We start from the raw sequence: 26,425 nt of genomic DNA, 5'->3' as shown, positions 1-26,425 counted from the left end.
CTGCCACACCGCAGAGTAGCTGATTTTCGCCCCACCAGTCTGCACTGACTGACTGCTAATGCCACCGACTCCAGGGACCCTTGTTCCACTACCTCCCGGGCAGGTAGGCTGCCGCGAAGCAGGTGGTCTACCCCGGGCATGTTTGGCTCCAGACTTCCCACTGCTGCTACCATGCTGACTCCCTAGCATGTTTCCACCTTGCTGGCTCAACTTCTGCCTCAAGGGCAACCTGCCACCCTCTTCTTCTGAGGATGATGAAGCCCCTTCTGGACTTGTCATCATCGAGTTGTGTCAGCACGTCACTGATGTCCTTCTCAGGTTCCTCAACAGTGTGTGCTTCAGAAGCCTGAACGCTCCCAACACCATCTATTACGCCACTCTCCTCATCACTACTTGCTTGCCTAGCAAAGGAAGAGGGGGATGCCACTTGGCTGGGCAGTAGCTGATGACTGTCCTCTAGTAGATCGTCCTGACTAAAAAGTGGAGCGGAACCCACAGCATAGGATACTTCTATGGTTGAGGGAACAGCATAGGACAGAGGCAATTGGAGGACAGGGACTGCTTCTGGGCCATGCCAACTGATGGTTGTGTCTGAGGGGGTGTCAGCTGTAACTTGTGATGAAGTGAATGACCGAGTTAACCAGTCAATGACAGCAGAGCAGATGGGTTGCTGGTCGAGACACGACCGCTAGCTGATACCGGGAGCTCAAGCCTCTCGCTGTGACTTCTGCTGCCACTCATCCCTAGTCTGCTGTGACCTCTGCCTGCGCCTGATGAATTTAGGCCTCTGCCACTCGTCTGTGCACATCCTGGCACTTCTCTGCCTGACATACTTAATGCAAATATGAGGGGAGTACAATGCACTCCATTATGCTTAAAACAGTATTTGTCTAGAACTGCAGCAGGTGTGTACTTTTGGCTGGCATTTCACAGTAACTAGGCCCATAAGACTTTAACAGGAACAAAATGGTACACCACTTAGATTTACGTATGTGGTATGCACTTATGAGGGGAGTACAATGCGCTCCACTATGCTTAAAACAGTATTTGTCTAGAACAGCAGCAGGTGTGTACTTTTGGCTGACCTTTCACAGTAATTAGGCCCTTAAAGGGGTATTCTGGGCAAAAACATCCCCTATCGAAAGGATAGGGGATAAGATGTCTGATCGCGGGGGGCCCCCCACGATCTCCCTGCAGAAGCCTACATTCTATGCGTAGCTGTGTCTGAAGTTTCGAAAACTAACGAGCTTCCGAGACGGGTATGTGACATCACGCCACGCCCCCTCCATTCATTTCTATGGGAGGGGGCGTAACTAACGGCCGCAACACCCCATCCCATAGACATGAATGGAGGGGGCGTGGCGTGACGTCACATTCCCATCTAGGAAGCTCGGTGGTTTCCGAAACTTTAGACAGAGCTAAGCAAAGAACGCGGGCTGCTGCAGGGAGATCGCGGGGGGGGGGGGATGGGGTCCCAGTGGCGGGCTCCCCGCGAGCAGACATCTTATCCCCTATCCTTTCGATAGGGGATAAGATGTTTTTGCCAAGAATACCCCTTTAAGGCTTTAACAGGAACAAAATGGTACACCACTTAGATGTACTCACAGGTTACACTTAATAGAGGACAATACGGTTTTAGTGCTCTGCTCACCCTAACTGGCTGGCTACTATTAGCTTTTCATTTGTTGTACACACCAGTGCTGCAGCACAAAGTCTCTGTGTACTACACCCACAATTGCACTTTCTCTCTCAATCTCTCACCCTTCCTTATCAGTGCTTCTAGGCTGGATTTGGGCTTGAGCTGTAAAAATGCTTTTCTGTGCAACACACTGCTCTCTGTCCCTCTCTCTCTGCAATAGATTGCTGAAGTGACTGGCCGCAATATGGCTGCCGATTATATAGGGCTGTGACATCACAGGGGTGGCTGGCTGCTGATAGGCTGCATGCTGTATGTGATTCAGGGTCCTCCCTCCTACGCACCTTGCCGCCTTCCCATAGTTCCTTGCCCCATGTCCTCACATGTGGATCAACCATTTTAGATGTTCTGGAGCCTGAACCGCACTTAATGGAGTTTAATGAAGCGATTCGCGCGATATTTGCATTTGTTGCAAAGCAAATTTTTCCTGAAAATCGTAACGAATTTGGATTCGTCAGATTTGATTCGCTCATCCCTAGTAACTACGATCACCCTCAAAATTTGTTGTAAACCCGATATTTAGATTGATGGTATTATTGTATGACATGAATGAATATATAAAGTTTTTCCTCTCTCCCTGACCATATAATAAAAGCTCAGGGGTGTGGAAATAAAAAAATAAAAAAACTTGTCCAAGGGACTAAAACGGAGCAGAATCTACTTGTCCCTCATAACGATCCACTTGTCCTGATACAAAATAATTGTAACCAAAATAGTCTGGAAATAAGGTCTTTATTAATAAAAACTTGATAGGCAGGACCAGTATGTCACCCGATTAGGTGGCCAGGACCCCTGATAAGTAAGTCCGCCCCATTAAACGAATACTGCAGTGCAAAATAACTTATTCTGACTGGGAAACCCCTCCCTACAGTCCCTTGTAAGGGGACATGCAGGAAGGGGCTTTGTCCGCATGGCGTGGCAGCCGACACGCCCTCCCTCCACCCCCCCCCCCCCATGTATCCCATAGAGATATTCCCCCTTCTTATGCCCCTGTGCCATTATATCCCCCCCCCTCTTAAGCTCCATGTTCCATTATATTCTTCCCCCCCTCCCTAATGCTCCCTGTGTCATTATACCCCTCCCCCCTCTGATGACTCCTGTGTCATTATACCCCCACTCTGATGCCCTCCGTGTCATTATATTTCAGCCCAACCCCCCTCTCCTCTCCTGTACCACATTATTTACCAAACCTCCCTTCCTATCTGATCCCCTGCTACCTGTCCTACGACCCAATGTGCTCTCCAGCAGGCTCAGGGTCTTCGGCGGTCACTGTTGTTACTGGACCGCATCCTCGGTCTGGACGGAGGTGTGCATGACGAGTGATGCATCACACGCACCTACGCCGTGAGGCTGTCGTCCTGTGCGGCTCGCTATAGACTGCAGCACACAGCTGCAGTCTATAGGAGATTAGTTACAGGGCAAAATGTATTGCCCCGCTATAAGTGAATTCCTCAGGCATTTAGCCCTGCTTGCCCGAAGCAGGGCTAAATGTCTGAAGAATTTCCTGCCCAGAACTGCATGTCCCGGGCATCGGGCGATACAATTTCCACATCCCTGAAAGCATCAGCTATATATCTTGTCCAGCATTGTACAGTATACACCTCATATAAAGGATTTTGTACAGTATCATATGAAGACAATCCGCTTATTGTTGAAGATTCTGATAACATATTTCTTTAAGTAAACGAAAAGCATATCCTAGGTTGATTATTTATAATTAAGTAAGTGATCTGAGGTCCCTATTTTTAACAGAATTACAAAAAGTGTATTTACCATTCGTCAGGAAAAGCAAACATTCCTCTGATCCTTGGGATTTAATAATAGGTGTGATTTCTTTTAATTTTTAGGAACATTTTTAGTATGTAAACTTAATGGTTATATTTTAGTGTTGACTTATGTAATTTATATTGTTATGTTGTAATATATTTGACACATGGCTTGGGATTTAAGTGTGTCTATGTTGTATCTCAGCAGGCATTGAGAACATTTCATGAAAAATCTGTAGGCTGACCGCTATGTGACTTTACAAAGAAAGAAAACGGTCCAGCACTGGTTTGCAGGTAAAAACAGCTTCTTCTTTATTGGGTCAATACCGACAAGACAAATAAGCCAAATAAGCTATGTGACTTTATCCTGCAAGTGACAATAAATCCATATACATTCCATTACGGCTAATGAAGCATATGAAAAAAGGTAAGTCTACTTGATTTTTTGTACTCCCCTAGAGTACTTCAACCCCTATTCTAGTAAATATGCCCTATGTATTTTGTAAAAAAAAAAAATCACAAACAAATCAGTTAAGAATATTCCATTTATAAGGCATGAACAACAGTTTCCTTCAGAAGCATGATTAAAATATTAGGTATGGCCTACATTATAAACTGAAGGCAGAGGATCTACCTTTGACAATAGGTAAAATGAACCACTCGGCAAAACCTTCCCCTATCTGCATATTTCAAATACACAAATTATTTTTTCTCTTGTAGCAGCTTAAAGAGGTTGTCCAGTCAAAATGAACTTGTGGATAGGGAATAAGTTGCAGATTGCGGGGGTCCGACCACTGGGACCCCCACAATATCCAGAACGGGACCCTGGCTCTCATTGAGGAGCGTGTGTGGTGGACGGCACGCATTCCTTTAATTTGTATGGTAGCACCTGAGATGCCCGAGTGCTTTACTTGGGTCTTTTTAGTGAATTCTGTCTGGGCAACCCCTTTAAACAAGATGGGCGTCCCCAAAATCATGTAAAAAAAAAAAAAAGTTCTAATATAAAATTATAAACTAAAAACAGACAAAAAAAATGAATCCTGGTTAGAATAGATATTAACAAATAAAAACAATGGGTTGATGAAGTTCCATAAATTACATACATTAATTTTATAGTTTCTGCCTTGACTTTGCATAAAAAAGATAGCTTTAGTATGCATGTCTTGGCACAGTACCTGGTCATGTCTGTAGCTGAGATCTGCTGCGGATACTCCAATAATTTGCAGAAATGGTGCATAGTCACTTCCTGACCCTAACTCCCCAACACTGTAAAACCAAGAAAAAAATGTGAAATATCTATAATAATGTTTATTTCCTAAAATCTATTTATTATAGTAAATAAACAATAGAAAGTTCAAATGTTGGGCATGCAAGCCATGTAGGTATGTAGTTCTAATATATACCCGGGTCACATGTTAAAGGGGTTATCCAGGAAAAAACTTTTTTTATATATATCAACTGGCTCCAGAAAGTTAAACCCATTTGTAAATTACTTCTATAAAAAAAATCTTAATCCTTTCAGTACTTATGAGCTGCTGAAGTTGAGTTGTTATTTTCTGTCTAAGTTCTCTTTGATGACACCTATCTCAGGAACTGTCCAGAGTAGAAGCAAATCCCCATAGCAAACCTCTTCTACTCAATGCAGTTCCCGAGACAAGCAGAGACTGTCAAGAACAAGTCAACTTCAGCAGCTGATAATTGTAGGAAGGATTAAGATTTTTTAATAGAAGTAATTTACAAATCTGTTTAACTTTCTGGAGCCAGTTGATTATAAAAAAAAAAGTTTTTTCCTGGAATACCCCTTTAAAGCAAGTATCAAAAACACCATCCTTTATGGGTCTAGGGTGTGAAAAAACATTGAAGCACCCGAATCAATAAGTGTAACTTAAAATATGCAGAACAAAAGGGAAAATGTTTCTCCTGGAGGAGAGCATTATAAAGACGTGTGGAGACTTATTGGCCAGTTATGCTCCACTGGGAATTCAGAGAAGAAAGAATATGCAAATCTGCTCTTACACCATTTTTCCAAGTGGCTTTCCCTTAATGTCAGTGTTTCATTCCAGCTAGTCAGTCTTGGAAACTGACTGGAATTGTAGCTTGACCAGAGAAAGAAGACCCATCTGCATTTAGCTGTTTCAGGGTTTTGCCCCTCTTCAGTACAGAGCAGTGTGCTGTCTATCTATAGTATTCTTTGCTTCTGGTGTACATTCCCAGTCAGTTTCCAAGACTCCTAATTGGAATTAGGGGAAAGCCATTTGGGAAAAGTGGTGAGAGAGCCACTGCCTAAGATGGATATCCTTCTGCTTAGCATAGCCTTTCTTCCTTGAAATATGTAAACGCATATGGTGTATTATAAAGTAGATATGAGGTGAAAATTGGAAACCATAATAAAATAAGTGGACAGATAAACAAAGGAAAAAGAGCATTTCACAAATAAGGTCTTGACTCAATAGTGGCCATCGCACATTTTTAGTTATAAGCATATCCTGTTTATTAATAGCACAAAGTCAAGTCAAGGAGAAGGTATTTGATGAAATTTTTCAAAGGTTCCCAAATAGCCAGGTGCCTATTGTGCATTCTCAACTACCAAGATGTAAAGGTGCCCATAGCCCTTAAAGAGTACCTGTCATCAAAACATATTTTCTAAACTAACCCTGCCCTTAAAAAATGTTCAGAGCTTTAAAAAGCTCTGTATCATACATTTCCCCTTTCTCACATTGTGTGAGCTCCTGGTAGGAGAAAGTGGGCGTTCCCAACCAGCAGGCGCGATATCACTGAAGCCTGCGAGAGCTGTGCCTCAACATCCCGCAAATGCACTTCCTGAGTTTGCTCTACTGCCAGGCCGGGAGGATACCAAACTAACTGTTTGACTTGAACAGGGGACAGAACAGAGCCACCTAGTGGACATTTTTTTTCAATCACATTAAAAACATATAAAGGATGAGAATTTTAACAGCAAGTAGATAGCAAAGTGTCTTATAATTACATAAAGAACTGTCACGATGCCGGCTGGCAGGAGGTGGATCCTCTGTGCCAGAGAGGGATTGGCGTGGACCGTGCTAGTGGACCGGTTCTAAGTCACTACTGGTTTTCACCAGAGCCCGCCGCAAAGCGGGATGGTCTTGCTGCGGCGGTAGTGACCAGGTCGTATCCACTAGCAACGGCTCACCTCTCTGGCTGCTGAAGATACTGAAGATAGGCGAGGTACAAGGGAGTAGACAGAGGCAAGGTCAGACGTAGCAGAAGGTCGGGGGCAGGCGGCAAGGTTCGTAGTCAGGGTGATAGCAGAAGTTCAGGTACACAGGCTTTGGACACACAAAACGCTTTCACTGGCACAAGGCAACAAGATCCGGCAAGGGAGTGCATGGGAGGAGGTCAGATAAAGGCAGGGAGCAGATGGAAGCCAATTAAGCTAATTGGGCCAGGCACCAATCATTGGTGCACTGGCCCTTTAAGTCTCAGGGAGCTGGCGCGCGCGCGCCCTAGAGAGCGGAGCCGCGCGCGCCAGCACATGACAGCAGGGGACGGGAACGGGTAAGTGACCTTGGATGCGATTCGCGAGCGGGCGCGTCCCACTGTGCGAATCGCATCCCCGACGGCCATGACAGTGCAGCGCTCCTGGTCAGCGGGACCGACCGGGGCGCTGCGGAGAGAGAGACGCCGTACGCGCTCCGGGGAGGAGCGGGGACCCGGAGCGCTAGGCGTAACAGTACCCCCCCCCTTAGGTCTCCCCTTCTCTTTGTCCGGTAACTGCCTCCCCTGGGATGAGGACACCGGGAAAGGATGGAGGGATTCCTCAACGGCAGGCAGTACAGCAGGAGTGGGAATGGGGAGGGAGGGCAGAGGGCGAGGCCTGGCACGGGGCAGTGTGACACCAGGACGAGGGCCATGAGGAGGCACCGAGGCTTGCCTGACTGGACTGGGAGGGGGGGAGAGGCACTTCTTAAGGCGGGCAGAGTCCATAACGACCTTAGGGAGACCGGATACAGGAGGAACCACAGGGTCACGGCAGGGAGTACTGGTAACCGGTTTAAGGCAGTCCTTGAAGCAAGAGGTACCCCAGCTCTTGATCTCCCCTGTGGACCAATCCAGGGTTGGGGAATGGTGTTGAAGCCAGGGTAGTCCAAGGAGAATTTCGGAAGTGCAATTGGAGAGGACCAAAAACTCAATTTTCTCATGATGAGGTCCGATGCACATTAGGAGGGGCTCCGTGCGGAAACGCACGGTGCAATCCAACCTGGCTCCGTTGACCGCGGAAATGTAGAGTGGCTTGACGAGACGGGTCACCGGGATGCGGAATTTATTCACCAAGGACTCCCGAATAAAATTCCCAGAGGCACCAGAGTCCAGGCAGGCCACGGCTGAGAGGGAAGAGCTGGCTGAAGAAGAAATCCGTACAGGCACCGTGAGACGTGGAGAAGCCGACTTAGCATCAAGAGACGCCACACCCACGAGAGCTGAGTGCGAGCGTGCGTTTCCCAGACGTGGAGGACGGATTGGGCAATCCACCAAAAAATGTTCGGTACTGGCACAGTACAGACAAAGATTCTCTTCCTTACGGCGATTCCTCTCTTCCAGGGTCAGGCGAGACCGATCCACTTGCATGGCTTCCTCGGCGGGAGGCCTAGGCGCAGATTGCAATGGAGACTGTGGGAGAGGTGGCCAGAGATCTAAGTCTTTTTCCTGGCGGAGCTCTTGATGCCTCTCAGAAAAACGCATGTCAATGCGAGTGGCTAGATGAATGAGTTCATGCAGATTAGCAGGAGTCTCTCGTGCGGCCAGAACATCTTTAATGTTGCTGGATAGGCCTTTTTTAAAGGTCGCGCAGAGGGCCTCGTTATTCCAGGGAAGTTCAGAAGCAAGAGTACGGAATTGTATGGCGTACTCGCCAACGGAAGAATTACCCTGGACCAGGTTCAGCAGGGCAGTCTCAGCAGAAGAGGCTCGGGCAGGTTCCTCAAAGACACTTCGAATTTCCGAGAAGAAGGAGTGTACAGAGGCAGTGACGGGGTCATTGCGGTCCCAGAGCGGTGTGGCCCATGACAGGGCTTTTCCAGACAGAAGGCTGACTACGAAAGCCACCTTAGACCTTTCAGTAGGAAACTGGTCCGACATCATCTCCAAGTGCAGGGAACATTGGGAAAGAAAGCCACGGCAAAACTTAGAGTCCCCATCAAATTTATCCGGCAAGGACAGGCGGAGGCTAGGAGTGGCCACTCGCTGCGGAGGAGGTGCAGGAGCTGGCGGCGGAGATGATTGCTGCTGCTGTAGCTGAGACTGAAGCTGCTGTAGCTGCGACTGGAGTTGCTGTGTCATGGTGGTCAAGTACGACAGCTGGTGATCTTGTTGGGCAATCTGTCGGGCTTGCTGGGCGACCAGTGTGGGGAGGTCGGCGACAACAGGCAGAGGAACTTCAGCGGGATCCATGGCCGGATCTACTGTCACGATGCCGGCTGGCAGGAGGTGGATCCTCTGTGCCAGAGAGGGATTGGCGTGGACCGTGCTAGTGGACCGGTTCTAAGTCACTACTGGTTTTCACCAGAGCCCGCCGCAAAGCGGGATGGTCTTGCTGCGGCGGTAGTGACCAGGTCGTATCCACTAGCAACGGCTCACCTCTCTGGCTGCTGAAGATACTGAAGATAGGCGAGGTACAAGGGAGTAGACAGAGGCAAGGTCAGACGTAGCAGAAGGTCGGGGGCAGGCGGCAAGGTTCGTAGTCAGGGTGATAGCAGAAGTTCAGGTACACAGGCTTTGGACACACAAAACGCTTTCACTGGCACAAGGCAACAAGATCCGGCAAGGGAGTGCATGGGAGGAGGTCAGATAAAGGCAGGGAGCAGATGGAAGCCAATTAAGCTAATTGGGCCAGGCACCAATCATTGGTGCACTGGCCCTTTAAGTCTCAGGGAGCTGGCGCGCGCGCGCCCTAGAGAGCGGAGCCGCGCGCGCCAGCACATGACAGCAGGGGACGGGAACGGGTAAGTGACCTTGGATGCGATTCGCGAGCGGGCGCGTCCCACTGTGCGAATCGCATCCCCGACGGCCATGACAGTGCAGCGCTCCTGGTCAGCGGGACCGACCGGGGCGCTGCGGAGAGAGAGACGCCGTACGCGCTCCGGGGAGGAGCGGGGACCCGGAGCGCTAGGCGTAACAAGAACAATATATTCAAAGTTTAGTTTGGTAACAGGTACTCTTTAAAGGGGTACTCCACTGGAAAACATTTTTTTTTTTATCAACTGGTGCCAGAAAGTTAAACACAGTTGTAAATGACTTCTATTAAAAAATCTTAATCCTGCTGTTATACACAGGAAGTTATTTTCATTTTGAATTTCCTTTCTGCCTGACCACAGTGCTCTCTGCTGACACTTCTATCCATTCTAGGAACTGTACAGAGTAGGAGCAAATCCCCATAGAAAAACTCTCCTGCTCTGGACAGTTCCTAAAATGGACAGAGGTATCAGCAGAGAGCACTGTGGTCAAGCAGAAAGGAAATTCAAAAAGAAAATAAATTCCTTTGGATCATAACAGCAGCTGATAAATACTGGAAGGATTACGATTTTTTAATAGAAGTAATTTACAAATCTGTTTAACTTTCTGGCACCAGTTGATTTAACAAAAAATGTTTTTCAGTGGAGTACCCCTTTAAGGTTATTGAAAGTGGACAATTTTACCTAAAACGATCATTCAACAGGTAAAATGTAACAAAGAACAATGGTTTTAGCTGAAAAGAAATTGGACATGTTGAAAATTTTCGGGCAATTGTTGGACGAATGTTTTTTCGTTCCCCAAATTATTGCCAGAAAGATTTTGGCCTCCGGACAATGTTATTGACCTTGTATGGCCAGTTTGAGCATCTTTAACAGCCAATATAGACTAAAATGTATACACTATAGCTGCATTTGAGAAACCATAGTTCATCAGTTGATTGTTTGTTCAATGGATTTTTAACCATCAGCCTACTTTGATCTGGCTACCTTAAGTTTCACCATCCTTTAGATTAAAAGCGATCTTCATCTCAATATTTTGTATTCCAGGTGTAATGTCTGTTTATTTGTTTTTGCATTTTTCTGTTTAGTTTTGTATTCACACACTAGTTTGTTCAGAGCAGTTGGCTATTCCACCTGGATAGGGAATAGCTAATGCTCTGCATAGGAACTAGGGTGTGTCTATTTTAAGCCAGACTTCTCTGCAGTCTGGGCTGGTTATTGAGTATGTCTGTTTGTGCAATACACTTCCAAGTTTGCTTGAGCATGCACCTTGTATTTATCCTATGATATCACCTGAGTTTTAGCCATGGTTAAATAGTCTTGTTTATTGTTGATTTTAGTCTGTGTTATATTAGGTTTTAGTATTATGTCTGTTCAGATTTGTCGGTGTTCACACTATGTCTGATTCTTGCTTGTTCCCTGTGTTCTGTATTTTATATTCCTGTTTGGTATCCTGGTTCTGTGTCCCAGTGTGAACAGTGTCTTATATTTATATCCTGTTTGTTTGGTTGATCCGATCCTTTGTACTTGTACCTGCTTGTGATAGTTCTTAGTAACTTACCTGTTAAGTTTAGTGTCTTGGCTCTCAGTTCTTCCGCTATCCCCTTCATCTCCTGGATTCTGCTGTATACTCCTATCATGCCTAGTCTTGTTAATTTTATCATATCTGCCATTTATCTGATATCTGGTTTAGTGAACTGTTTGTTAATTCAATATATTCTGTTGTGTTTGTGAGTTTATATTCTGCCCTGTTAGTATTTGTATTGTCTAGTAGGTTTCTGTTTCTGGCCTGTGACGACTATGTTTATTATTTTTACACCACTGCACTTTAGCGCAGGAAGGGACCGGCTCCAAGTTGTTGACTCACCGTTTAGGGTGACTGGGCAAGTAGGCAGGGAGAGAAGTTTTAGGGTTTGTTTTTATATCAACAGGTTTATGTGAATTTTCTTGTATTTTTATGCATTGTAAGAAGCCATAAGAGTTGATTAATATCTGCAAATGTGTTTCTGCAGTAGGTTAAAGAGGTATTACCAGTTTATTTTTCTACATGCTGTGTGCAGAAGGATGCCCTTATATATGTTGATGAAAAGGCTTTTAGAAGAACTGGAAGTAATAAACCACTTAGTATCACTAGAAAACTAGGCATTTTATTTTTATCCAGAAACATCTGGATTAATACAATGTAATTCTCTACTGTAAACTATTTTACATAGGTGAACTGACTATCTAGGAATCAGGGCAGTGCCCAAGGGCTCATGACTCCACATCTCAGATCACTTCATGAAGTTTAAGTGCAAGGCTCCACAAAAGTAAGTGATGAATGCTACATATCCAATGTGTCAACCTAAGTGTATCATGGCTTCAGTAGTTGGTAAGTACATGTGATGTATAATGTCTTGAGGGTCCAAATCACTGTTAGACGACCCGAGCCCTGGTAAATCTATATAATCATAATCAAACAGAAGCATGCAATGACATTACATGACCACATTTCTCATATTTTGTGTTCTTTTTAAGATGCTTAGCTACCATAAGGCATACCGTGGAATGTTTGGATCATGCGACGATGGCTGATTCTTCACCCATGTGTCATACACAGACCTACGTCCTGCCCGTACCTCCTCTGGATTAGGGTTTTCTATCTGTGTAGAAAAAGACAATTCTTTGGGATAATGTTGAATTTTGTTTTGTTTCATATTGTGTCTAGCAGGCAACATGTACAGGTATAGGCAAGGTATGAAGGAATTGGTTAATCCAGTATGACCCCAAAATATGCCTTCTAGGCCCAACTTGTAATGGCCCTCTAGTTCTATAATACATAATCAAGACCTTCATGTCATACAAATTAAGCAGATAACATACTGGGCATTGTTTACTTCCCATCCACACACCACCTTCCTAGGAATTCTAGATTGTATTAGCAATCTTGTGAGGGAGAAAAACAGAAACACGGGGCGCTCCCTTTTTGTATCGTATATCAACCTGGTATGAGCCCTCCACCACTTCTAAGTGATATACTAACCTGTAGAGTACCCTGATACACGGTTCTTGCGAGTCAAAATATCCTGATAGTATGTGGTGAGGCAAAGTTGGAGTAGAAAATGAGCTGCTGCACTCAGGCCGGTACCGGACTCCCTTAGGGAACCAGTATGGATGCACAGGAAATAGGAAGGAAAAAAAAACGGTCTGGGAGTGGCTGCTCAAGGTAGGTCACAGATTGAAGACACAGGCCAGCACAGGAAAAATATTTTATTTCTGGCAATTCGGACAACGTGTTTCGCATTGGCCATGCCAGCACACCGCACATACAGGATTCCCTAACAGCATCCCTAAGCTAAAGATCGTCACAGGATTGCTATATATTGTTGGACCTGAAGAAGGCACTGTTAGCGTGCCGAAACGCATTGTCTGAATTGCCAGAAGTAAAATTATTATTTTTCCTGTGCTGGCCTGTGTCTTCAATCTGCGACCTACCTTGAGCAGCGCCTCCTAGACCAGTCTCGTCCTTCCTATTTCCTGTAGATTGTATTAGCAGACCTTTTAAGTAGACATACAAGTATACAAAAACAAGAAACATGAAAGAAAGAGAGTCAAAATTGCAAAATGTCTACACAGTCTTAATAAGTCACTGTATGAGCCTTCTCAGGAGTCAGTAGTCTTGAAAGCTCATACCCCTTTTACATGAAGAGCAAATGGTTTTACAAATGTCCAATTTGAGGATTGGGATATTTTAATGGTTACCTCCCCTGCCCACCCTTTGTATGGACAACAGCAGAAGAGATACAGTAAATAATGTTTTGTGCCCTTTAAACAACTGATGAAATATTAAGATTTACAAGATCCTAATGACCCATTATATAATAAACAGTAGAGATCTCTGTTGGGACCCTCTGGGTGAGGCTTTGCCGTCCAGGTTAATCATGGTCATTACTGATCGATCATCTCAGTTAGAGATCATTCCAAAGTCCATGTTAGTGAAATGTGCCATTTAGCTCAGTATTTTCATGCTGTGAATCCTCAACAAAAACTAAAGGTCATGAATACAGATTACGGCTGCTAAGAACTGAAGACACAGATTCCCAGTTATTTAGTTGTTTTTTTTCTTTCTTTTCACATTTTAAAACATTCTCTTCACAATAACCATTTTTCTTGAATTTTTTCCGCAAACACTCTGTTAAGTGCCCTATTGCTTCTGTATTGCAGTGTATTATGCTTCTCAGCGTTTCACTAATAAGCATCCTGGTAAATCCCAGTAAATTTGTGGTGTGAAATAGAGATGAGTGAATCAAATCTGACATAGTCGAATTTGTTCCGAATTTCATGAAAAATTCTATTCGGACCAAATCCGAACTTCGACTCAATTCTAAATAACGAATTTCTTCATTAGAGACTCCCCTGCAATCATCCTGTATAATGTATAGATGCGAGCAGCTTTCTCCTGTGCTCGCATCTCTGCAATAGAAAGGACGATCGCAGCGGGTGTCAGGAGTGACACTTGCTGTGATCTGTCCTCAACTGCAGGTTCTACTGCTCCCAACATGGAGCACACTCTGCTCCATGCTGGGAGCTGTGGTACCTGCATTAATAGACAGATCGCAGCGAGCATCACTTCTAACACCCCATGCGATCGTCCTGTATAATGTATAGATGCGGGTGGCCGGACACTCTTCTCTGGTCCCACTGTAGTATGAGTATATGCCGTATATATACACCTATTCATATTTCCCGCAGAGAGTTGTGATTGTCTGGAACCATCTGGCCAATCACAGCTCTCTGCGTTGAATATGAATAGGTGTATATATAAGGCAGTGCAGGGGGCCATAGAAGAGCTGCCGCTGCATCTATACATTATACAGGAGGATTGCAACGGGTGTCAGGAGGGACACGGGCGATCTGTCAATTAGTACAGTTACTACTACTCCCATCATGGAACAGTGTGTTCCATGCTGGGAGTAGTAGTACTACCTAAAAAATAAATAAGTGAAAAACACACACAAACTAAATTTGATCGCTAAAGTTCATATTTTCTCAGTTATTGCCTCCTAAATGGAACATTCTAATAACGGATGCAAACTGATGCAAAGGGATGCCATTTAGTGGCAACCATTTGCATCAGTTTTTCATACACTAGTAACAGCCGTCGGCAGACTCCCGCAGCCAGGTATACAACTACTCTCATCATGGAACAGACTTCTTTCCATGATGGGAGTAGTAGTTCCCCTGCTGCGTTTTCTGCAGGTGGCTGGAGAGGCTACATTAGTGTATGTACTACTACTCCCATCATAGAACAGAGTATGTTCCATGTTGGGGGTAGTAGTACAGGGAATAAGGGATTGATCGCATCGGGTCTCACTTCTGAGACCCGATGCGATCAGCAGTTATAACGGATGGAAACCTGATGCAAATGGATGCCTCTAAATGGCATCCCTTTGCATCTGTTATTAGAATGGTCCATTTAGGAGGCAATAACTGAGAAAATATGAACTTTAGCAATCCCAAAAAGTGATGGAGATACCTTTTTTACAAAAATTTTGTAGGGTACCATTAAAAAAAATATATTAAAAAAGATACAGTAGTGATGGAAATTTTTTTTATTTAACGAAATGTATCTTTATTATAACGAAATTTTAATTAATTTTTAAACAGGGATCAATTTATGTGGGCGGGCAGGGCACTAAAAATGTAGTCGACAATAATAAAAATGTAGTGTGTGTGTTTCACTTTTTTCTTTTTTTTAATTTTTTTAGGTAGTACTACTACTCCAAGCATGGAACACGCTGTTCCATGATGTGAGTAGTAGTACCCGACAGATCGCCCGTGTCACTTCTGACACTAGTTGCGATCCTCCTGTATAATGTAAAGATGCGCCCGGTCGCTCTTCTATGGATCCCTGCACTGCCGTATATATACACATATTCATATTTCCCGCAGAGAGCTGTGATTGGCCAGATGGTTCCAACCAATCACAACTCTCTGTGGGAAATATGAATAGGTGTATATATATGTCCTGCACTGATTAGTATTTGTTAAAATATAACAAATACACAAACTCTATCTAAACGGCCGCCATCTCTCTCCTTACAGGTATTAGTACATGCATAAGCAGTGTCTCACAGCTATCACCCACAATGATAACGGGAGAGTGCTCTATGTATGATTGAATATATAGCAATTGCACTGTCCCAGCAGAATTGTCTCCAGGCTGTAAACAATTCACTAATATCTTCAGAGTGCAAACAATTCACAGATATCACTCACATTGATAGCAGTAGAGGGCTCTATGTATGGTTAGATATGTATTAATTGCACTATCCCAGCAAAAGGGTCTCCAAAATGTAAACACTTCATAATATCTCCAAGGTGCAGGCAGTTCACAAACAATGGTAGGAGATCTCGGTACATGCGTAACCATATGTGAGTGTATCTCTCTTACATCCATATGTCCACCGATGCTGGGGTAATACTGCTGAGAATCCAATGCTCCCCTTAAAGTGCATAAGTCATTATTACTCAAAGTCCACATAATGTATTGCGCCCTATATGTCATTGCAGGAGCAGATCGTATGGTAATCAGCATGCTGGTGTACAAAGAAAGTGCCCGTGCATAGCAGCAACAACACAGGACTCTCTACAAAGTGCAATATGTGATGCAGCTTAACCCCTTAAGGACCAAGCTCATTTTCACCTTAAAGGGGTACTCTGGTGGAAAACATTATTATTATTTTTTTTTTAATCAACTGGTGCCAGAAAGTTAAACAGATGTGTAAATGACTTCTATTACAAATCTTAATTCTTCCAGTACTTATTAGCTGCTGAATACTACAGAGGACATTCTTTTCTTTTTGGAACCCAGAGCTCTCTGCTGACACCTCTGTCCATTTTAAGAACTGTCCAGAAGAGTAGGTGAAAATCCCCATAGAAAACATATGCTGCTCTGGACAGTTCCCATGTGTGGACATCAAGTACTCTGCTGGGACACTACAATGCCCAGAAGAGGAAGAGCGCCATTGAACTTTTGGAGAGAGGATTTGTTTGGAATGGAAGTCGGGGGCCATGTGCGTTTGCAAAGCCCCCCGTGGTGCCAGAACAGTGGACCCCCCCCCCCCCCACATGTGACCCCATTTTGGAAACTACACCCCTCACAGAATTTAATAAGGGGTGCAGTGAGCATTTCCACCCCACTGGTGTTTGACAGATCTTTGGAACAGTGGGCTGTGCAAATGAAAAATTTAATTTTTCATTTTCACAGACCACTGTTCCAAAAATCTGTCAGACACCTGTGGGGGGTAAATGCTCACTGCACCCCTTATTACATTACGTGAGGAGTGTAGTTTCCAAAATGGGGTCACATGTTGGGGGGGGGGTCCACTGTTCTGGCACTATGGGGGCTTTGTAAACACACGTGGCCTTCAATTCCGGACATAATTTCTCTCCAAAAGCCCAAAAGCGCTCCTTCTCTTCTGAGCATTGTAGTTTACCCGCAGAGCACTTTACAACCACATATGGGGTATGTTCTTACTCAGAAGAAATGGGTTTAAAAATTTTGGAGGGCTTTTTTTCCCTATTTTCCCTTGTGAAAATAAAAAAATGTTCTTTTAACGAAAATACGTGGGGTGTTAAGGCTCACTATACCCCTTGTTACGTTCCGTGAGGGGTGTAGTTTCCAAAATGGGTTCACATGTGGGTGTTTATTTTTTTATGTTTATGTCAGAACCAATGTAAAGTCAGCCACCCCTGTGCAAATCACAAATTTAGGTCTCAAATGTACATAGTGCGCTCTCACTCTTAAGCCTTTTCGTGCGTACACAGATCACTTTACACCCACATATGGGGTATTTCCGTACTCAGGAGAAATTGTGTTACAGATTTTTTTTTTTTTTTTTTACAATAACAGGCTGGTGTAGACCCCAACTTTTCCTTTTCATAAGGGGTAAAAGGTGAAAAAGACCCCCAAAATTTGTAACGCAATTGCTCCCGAGTACCGAAATACCCCATATGTGGCCCTAAACTGTTTCCTTTAAATACGACAGGTCTCCGAAATGAAAGAGCGCCATGCCCATTTGAAGACTAAATTAGGGATTGCATTGGGGTGGACATAGGGGTATTCTACACCAGTGATTCCCAAACAGGGTGCCTCCAGCTGTTGCTAAACTCCCAGCATGCCTGGACAGTCAGTGGCTGTCCGGAAATGCTGGGAGTTGTTGTTTTGCAACAGTTGGAGGCTTCATTTTGGAAGCACTGCCGTACAATACGTTTTTCATTTTTAGTGGGGGGGGGGGGGGAGTGTACATGTGTATACATGTAGTGTTTTACCCTTTATTGTGTATTAGTGTAGGGTAGTGTAGTGTTTTTAGGGTACATTCGCACTGGTGGGGGTTTACGGTGAGTTTCCCACTAGGAGTTTGTAGGTGACAGACAGACCGTGCATGCTGGGAGTTGTGCTTTTGCAACAGCACGAGGCACACTGGTTGGAAAACCTTGAGTTAGGTTCTGTTACCTAACTCTGCATTTTCCAACCAGTGTTCCTCCAGCTGTTGCAGTGTTCCTCCCAGCATGTACTGATCGCCGAAGGGCATGCTGGGAGATGTAGTTATTCAACAAGTGGAGGCACGCAACTACAATTCCCAGCATGGTGAGACAGCCATTTGCTGTCTGGGCATGCTGGGAGTTGTAGTTTTGCAAGATTTAGAGGGCCACGGTTTAGAAACCAACGCACAGTGATCTACAAACGGTAGCCCTTCAAATATTGCAAAACTACAAATCCCAGCATGCCCAAACAGCGGTCTGGTCATGCTGGGAGTTGTAGTTTTGCCACATCTGGAGGGCTACAGTTTAGAGACCACTGTATAGTGGTCTCAGAACTGTAGCCCTCCAGATCTTGCAAGGCAACAACTCACTGAGTTCCGTAGTGTGCACCATGGAGCCGCACCTAATCGCCGACCACCACCTCCGGTAAGTGACTGCTGGTCACATCACAGTTCCCCCCGTTCTGCCTGGATTACCTGACCGACCAATAGGAGGGGTGGCACCCCTACCTCCTCACTCATATCCCTTCAGGGGGATTGTGGATGTCTTGGACAGGCCCGATCCCCCTTATTTTCTGGGTCACCAGGAGACCTGTATGACCTGGAATCGCCCCAGATCACCGGTCTGAATTTACATTGATTGACATTGACATGGGGGGGGGGGTCTCAGGTCCCCCACAGGGGTTTGCACGGGGTGCCTGCTGAATGATTTCGTTAAAGGGGTAAACCAGTGTTGAAAAACGTATCCCCTATCCAAAGGATAGGGGATACGTTTCAGATCACTGGGGGTCTGACCGATGGGGCCGCCCGAGATCTCCTGTGCGGGGCCCTGGCTGGCTGGCCAAGTAGCGCATGTTGACCATCACATGAAGGGGCGGCCGACACACCCCCTCAATACAACTCTATGGCAGAGCTGGAGATTGCAGAAGGCAGCGTTCCGGCTCTGCCATAGAGTTGTATTGAGGGGGCGTGTCAGCTGCCGCTTTGTTCGGTGGTCAACACGCCCCCTCCTGCGGACTGTCGTGGCCCCATACAGGAGATCGCAGGGGGCTTATGCATGTACTCGTACCTGTAAGGAGAGAGATGGCGGCCATTTAGATAGAGTTTGTGTGCACTATATTTTAACAAATACTAATAAAGAAAATTTTTTAGTCCTTCCATTTATCAGTGCAGAATATGCTTCTTGGAAAGGAGAACCTCTAGTCTTTGAACTAGATACTGTGTTGATTCACAGTTAGTGCCAACTGTATATATAAGTCAGCGCAGGGGACCATAGAAGAGCGGCCGGCCGCATCTATACATTATACAGGAGGATCACAGCGGGTGTCAGGAGTGAAACCCGCTGTGATCTTTCCTTAACTGCAGGTACTACAGCTCCGAACATGGAGCAGAGTGTTCTCCATATTGGGAGCAGTAGTATCTGCAGTTAAGGAAAGATCATAGCGGGTGTCACTCCTGACACCCGCTGCGATCATACTTCATCCCTGAGATGTGGAGCGGCTTTCTCCTGCCTTCTCATCTTTGCTCTCTACTCCGGCCGGCCACTCACCATTCATATTTCCCGCTGGAAGCGAGGATTGGCTGCCACCATCTGGCCAATTCTCACTCTAGGTGGAAAATATGAATCAGTGATAGTGCCTGGAGTATAATGCAGAGGTGCGAGCGCTGTATAGAGCCGCTCCGCATCTCTGCTATATTATGGACGATCGCATCAGGTGTCAGGAGTGACACCCAGGGCGATCTATTAGTACAGAAACTACTACTCCCATCATGGAACAGTGTGTTCCATTCTGGGAGTAGTAGTACTACCTTAAAAATATTTAAAAAAAGAAAAAAAAGTGAAACACACACATACACTACATATTTATTATTTCCGGCTACATTTTTAGGTCCCTGCCAGCCCACATAAATTGATCCCTGTTTAAAAATTAACATTAACATTTTTTTTTTTTTTGTCTTTCAATTTTCGGGAGGGGGCAGGGACCAGAAAATTCAGCGCTCAATATTAAAAATTAATGAGGAGTGAATTTCATAATTTTTTTTTCTAGTTTTCGTTCTAAATCTATAATTTTTTTTATTTTCACTTTACTTTTTAGCCCCATTTTTAATATTGAGCGCTGAATTTTATGGTCCCTGCCTGCTCCCAAAAATTGAAAGACAAAAAAAAATGTTTTAATGTTAATTTTGAAACAGGGATTAATTTATGTGGGCGGGGAGGGACCTAAAAATGTAGCAGACAATAATAAAAATGTAGAAAGGGGCCATTTAAATGCAAAAATAATATATTTTTTATAAACACTTGTGTGTGTATGTGTGTTTTTCTCTATTTTTTTTTTTTTTACATTTTTAAGGTAGTACTACTACTCCCAGCATGGAACAGACTGTTCCATGATGGGAGCTGTAGTACCTGAACTAATAGACAGATCACAGCAGGTCTCACTGATGCGATTGTCCTATCTATTGCAGAGATGTAGCAGCTTTCTCCTGCACTTGCATCACTGCACTATACTCCAGCCGGCCAGTGATGTGAATAGAATTCACATAACTTATTCATATTTCCCGCAGTGAGCTGTGATTGGCCAGATGGTTCCAGCCACTCACAGCTCTCTGCGGGAAATATGAATAATATGTATATTTACGGCAACTACAGTGGGACTAGAGAAGAGCGTCCGCCCGTCCGCATCTATACATTATACAGAATGATCACATCGGGTGTCAGAAGTGACACTCGCTGCAATCTGTCTATTAATGCAGGTACTACAGCTCCCAGCATGGAGCAGAGTGTGCTCCATGTTGGGAGCAGTAGTACCTGTATTTAAGGACAGCAGGTATCACTCCTGACACCCGAGACGATCGTCCTATCTAGAAAACTGCCCGCATCTATACATTATACAGGACAATCGCAGCGGGTGTCAGGAGTGACACCCGGGTCGATCTGTCTATTAGCAAAGGTACTACTATTCCCATCATCATATTACTACCTTAAAAATGTAAAAAGAAATAGAGAAAAAAAGTGAAACACACAAATCATTAAACACATTATTAAAATACATCACTAATAAAAATTCGCCAAGACTTTATTTGGATCAAATCAAAAAAACATTTTTTTTATTTGGCGAATCATCCCAATCAAATTTTTAAAAAATTTGTTCATCTCTAGTGTTAAACTATAGATGAATTCATTTGGTAAGCTGCAATTTGCAAGCACTTTTCTCTCTACCTGACACATACCCACATGATTTTCCAGACTGTTACCCTCGGCTTGTTCAATAGGTTTGCCTTTTGTGTGGTCAATGCGCCTGTAATTTGTCCTTTGAAAGCTGAAATATTAAACCTCTTTTATATTCTCCACATGCTTCTCATAGGCTTTTAATCTAGTAGTACTGCTTTACAATGCTCGCCTTTGTCAATTGCTTTTATTATTCACTTTAAGTATAATTTTTATGCAGCGTTTTTAGTTTTTTAATTCCAGTTTTTTGTAGTAGGCTACATTTAGAATTCCTTGGATAATATACCTGGTGTTCCAGTGCTAGGAGTAATGGTAAAATCTATGGTGGTCATGGACAATGCAAGCATTAATTATAACCATCTATGGTAATCTAGGACAGTGTAAAGATTACTGTACTTGTAACACCTATTGTGGTCTAGAACAGTGTAAACATTAACAGTAAATTCCCTGGAGGTTTAGAACAGTGTAAACAGTTATGGTAACATCTATGGGGTCTAGGACAGTACAAAAATGAATGGTAACATCCCTGGTAATCTAGAATGGCACAAGGAGTAATGGTAACATCCATGGTGGTCTAGGATTGTAGAGCTATAATACAGTGTCCATAGAAGGGCCATATTGTACCTCTGCAAACCAACATTTTCATATGAAAGCAAACCAGAATCATACAGAAATTTTTATGCAAAAAGGATACATGTTCCAAATACAATTTTTCTGTTCAAGTATAATCCCATAGCATAGCACCACAAATTTAAAGCACAATACACAAAACTAGTGATGAGCGACAGGGGGCCATATTCGAAATTGCAATATTTTGCGAATATATGGATGAATATTCATCCTATGTTTGCAAAATTTGCTATGTTCGTTCTCTTTTTTTTTTTTTTTTGGCGAAAATTTTTAATGAAATTTGCATAGTGCGCATGCACGATTATATCTTTCACCTAAAAGAATGGAGGGACCAGTGTCCTCTGACTGGAAGTGACAATATTCGCTAATATTTGCATATTCGCAAAAAAGAAAGAATATTAGTAATTACATTTTAGCATTCATCACAAGATTATATATGGTAATATGCCTGGTCCTACTGAAATGCATCACCACTGTAGACCTTAGAATAATAACACATGCATTGTACTCCTCCTACAATTCTTTTGTTGCAGATTACAGCATGTGTGACGCTCTACAAATCCATATTTCATATTCGCAACGAAAGTAACCTCTCACAATGGATGAATTATCTGACTAGTCATGCTTCTTTTATAGCACTCTGATCATAATGAAATGACAATATTTGTCTTTCCACATCACTCCAGATATTGGTATTTGAAGTGTCATGGATAAATATGTCACAATCCACTTAGCCTTTAAAATGTTGATGTGAAAAGATAGTGGATTGCAAATTCTACTGCATGTAAGACCGGCTATATTCTGACTCAGGAAGACATTAGAAGGTGTTATCTATGCGTCATCTCCGGCTATTTACACCATAAGATAACCCGAAACGGGAAAAGGGATGCATGATATGGCTATAACATTTCTTATAGCACAGAGGCCCCTGTATATATGATCAACACTATATTGTGAACATACAGACTATACAACCAAAAAAGAGAAAACTGAGTTACTTGTAGAGAATAACAAAATAATAAATCTTAATTAAGCAAATCACACTATAATATCATACAAAGTAATGCTAGAACATTAAACAGCTTCCTAAATTAATCCATATACTGGCACAAATTTGTTTGCTAATGGTAGGGTACAATTGGCACTTGGGGCATTCAGACAATGGAGTTCAAATGCTAAATGCCTATATACAAAGTGCCATGTGCAAAATGCATATAGAGAAGTATACAAACTCAAAAAGATGACAACGTGCAAAGATAGTGCAGGGTCTGGGATGGTCAGATTACATTACAGCTTATTGGCTATCAATCGGGGGGGTAGAGGAGGTGGCCAGGGGAGTGACTGACTGAAGGGGGTCATACAGGGCTTTAGAAGCTGAGGGCAATGCCCACTGGGCTCCAAAGCACAATCTGCATGTATTTTTAAACTCTGTCATTAAATGTCCCCTCCAGTGCCTAGATCTTAAAGTGGAAAAAGAATGTTAGAAATCCTTGCTAATTTAATAAAACTAAAACTAAAATGAACTACAATACTGCATTAACACAGGTATTTAGACACTTTACTCCTTTTAAGAGCTATTACAGTTTCCAGTCTTCTTAGAGATGATGTCATAATGTTACATGTTTGTGTACACCTTGATTTGGGGATTTTCAAATTTCAATCCTCTTGAGTTCCATCAGGTATAATGGGGACCCTCAGTGTACAGCCATTTCAAGTTTTTCCCAGAGATATGCGCTTGGGTTCAAGTCAGGGCTCTGCCTGGGCCACTCAAGGACATTCACAGAGGTATATCTAAGCCGCTTGTGCATTGTCTTGGCTGTGTGCTTACAGTCATTGCCTTGTTTTAGGTGAATCTTTGCCCAATCTGAGGTCTAGAGCACTCTGGATCAGGTTTTTATTAAGAATTTGTTTGTACTTTGCTCCATTTAGCTTTCTCTTTACCCTGACCAGTCTCCCTGTACTCCAGATCTGTGCTTCCCAACAAATCTGCCTGAGATCTACAGGCAGTTCTTTCTACCTCATGGCTTGGTTTTTGCTTTTATTTGCATTGTTTCCTTTTATGTAGACAGGACTGTGTCTTTACAAATCATGTCCAATTGCCTGACAAGAGGAATGGGAGGCCTGTAGGGCAAAATTTCAAGTGTCATAGCAAAGGGAATAAATACTTGTCCATGTGAAATTTTTCATTTTTAATACATTTGCAAAAAAAATTCTAAAATTCCATTTTCACATTTTCATTATAGGGTATTGAGTGAAGATTGATGGGGGAAAACAAGCATATTTATAGTACAAGGCCACAACATAACAAAATGCATTTAAAAAGTTTGGTTTTTTTCATATACGGCCCTTTATATAGAGGGTTGAGCCTCCTTAGTGTATATAATCCTATATTGAACTATCATGGTGTGAGTATCACTGTGTGTCCATGACAACACTTCCTGTCCCTGTGGTCTGGCAGTTTGGTGTTATCCTGGAAACCGTATGTATGAGCTAGACGTGAAGACTGCTGAGCCACGTCCAACACTCTTACATAGCAACTCTCCAATGCCTTGGGTACCGTATTTTTCGCCGTATAAGACGCTTCGGCATATAAGACGCACCCAATTGTAAAGGAGGAAAATCTAGAACAAAAAGATTCTGAACCAAATACAATGTAAAGTATAGGATAGTGATCTTCAACCTGCGGACTTCCAGATGTTGCAAAACTACAACTCCCGGGATGCCCGGACAGCCGTTGGCTGTCCGGGCATCCCGGGAGTTGTAGTTTTGCAACATCTGGAGGTCCGCAGGTTGAAGACCACTGGCATAGGAGGTAATACTCGTGTGTCCCCGCCGCTCCGGACCCGTCACAGCTGCCCTGAATGTCGCCCTCCATCGCTGTCGCCGCGTCCCCGGGGTGTCCCCGTCGCTCAGGAACATCTCTGCTGCCCGGGATCCTCGCTCTCCGTCGCCGCCATCACGTCGCTACGCACGCAGTTCCTATTGGATGACGGGACGGCATGCGCGACGACGTGATGACGAGGAAGGAGAGCACTGGTCATGCACGGGATCCCAGCACAGAGCAGTCATTCATCGATCGGACATCGAGGAGGCAGTTAAGTTCCCTCCCGCTGTCCTGTAAGCTGTTCGGGACACCGCGATTTCACCGCGGCAGTCCCGAACCGCCCGACTGAGCAGCCAGGATAGTTTCACTTTCGCTTCAGACGCGGTGGTCAGCTTTGATCGCTGCGTTTGAAGGGTTAATACAGGGCATCACCACGATCGGTGATGTCCTGTATTAGCCGCGGGTCCCGGACGTTGATGGCCGCCGGGACCACCGTGATATGACAGGGTTTTAATGTGTATTTGCCGTATAAGACACACCAACTTTTCCCCCCCAGTTTTGGGGGGAAAAAAGAGCGTCTTATACGGCGAAAAATACGGTATGTCTATTTGCGCCATTTCATAAGATATTTTCTCTGTAGGCTGCCCATTCAATTGTTGTTTACTATAATTGTGTTGGTGTAATCCATATAACTTATTAGTTTGTACTACTTTGTCACTGATATGTTCACAGAAAGAAGGGAATTATGATGTGGACGGATGATTAGGAACTCTCCAGTTGTCCTTATTTACCTGGTAATAAACTCATCAGTTGAGGAGGCCATAGGGGGCTGGCAATCCCTTGGACTTTATGATTGTATTTCTAGAACGATGAGTCATTTGAACAGCAAGAATATTTATTTATGTATGCATGAATGATGCATTCACGTCCTATCCGAAAAATCACAACCACATTGCTTACTGCAGACTAGAGATGAGCGAACTTACAGTAAATTCGATTTGTCACGAACTTCTCTGCTCGGCAGTTGATAACTTATCCTGCATAAATTAGTTCAGCTTTCCGGTGCTCCGGTGGGCTGGAAAAGGTGGATACAGTCCTAGGAGAGAGTCTCCTAGGACTGTATCCACCTTTTCCAGCCCACCGGAGCACCTGAAAGCTGAACTAATTTACGCAGGATAAGTCATCAACTGCCGAGCCGAGAAGTTCGTGACGAATCAAATTTACTGTAAATACGCTCATCTCTACTGCAGACCAACAATGAGGCATCCTGGGTGAACCTGACCTCAGTAATGAAATGAGACTTAAAGGGGTATTCCAGGCCAAAACTTTTTTTTTTTTATATATCAACTGGCTCCGGAAAGTTGAACAGATTTGTAAATTACTTCTATTAAAAAAATCTTAATCCTTCCAATAGTTATTAGCTTCTGAAGTTGAGTTGCTGCTTTCTGTCTAACTGCTGTCTGATGACTCGCGTCTCGGGAGCAGTGCAGTTCCTATGGGGATATTCTCCCATCATGCAAGGGATATTCTCCCATCATGCACAGCTCCCGGGACGTGACATTATCATTGAGCAGTTAGACAGAAAACTTCAGAAGCTAATAACTATTGGAAGGAGTAAGATTTTTTAATAGAAGTCATTTACAAATCTGTTTAACTTTCCGGAGCCAGTTGAGATATATATATATATATATATATATATATATATATATATATATATATTTGCCTGGAATACCCCTTTAAAGTTGTCATGAAAAGCTTTGATGAGCCA

The 26,425-nt window shown here is 43.8% G+C and overlaps 1 protein-coding gene across 10 annotated transcripts in view; it reads right to left on the bottom strand.

Annotated features, from left to right (window-relative positions):
- The window catches only part of LOC130295729 (putative N-acetylated-alpha-linked acidic dipeptidase), a 115,703-nt gene that overhangs the window by 27,175 nt on the left and 62,103 nt on the right, over positions 1–26,425 (bottom strand). For all 10 annotated transcript variants that reach the window (XR_008848974.1, XM_056546779.1, XM_056546777.1 and 7 more), the window contains 2 exons: positions 11,991–12,091; positions 4,638–4,728 (listed from right to left, as the gene is read on the bottom strand). Coding sequence is in view for 9 of the 10 variants with exons in the window: in XM_056546779.1 (XP_056402754.1) it covers positions 4,638–4,728; positions 11,991–12,091 (192 nt within the window). In the remaining variant the exon portion in view is untranslated. The remainder of the gene's footprint in view (positions 1–4,637; positions 4,729–11,990; positions 12,092–26,425) is intronic.

This window comes from Hyla sarda, chromosome 11, assembly GCF_029499605.1.
Source record: "Hyla sarda isolate aHylSar1 chromosome 11, aHylSar1.hap1, whole genome shotgun sequence".
NCBI lineage: Eukaryota > Metazoa > Chordata > Amphibia > Anura > Hylidae > Hyla > Hyla sarda.
Note: the sequence above shows the minus strand (reverse complement) of the source record. Positions and strands in the feature narration are given on the sequence as shown.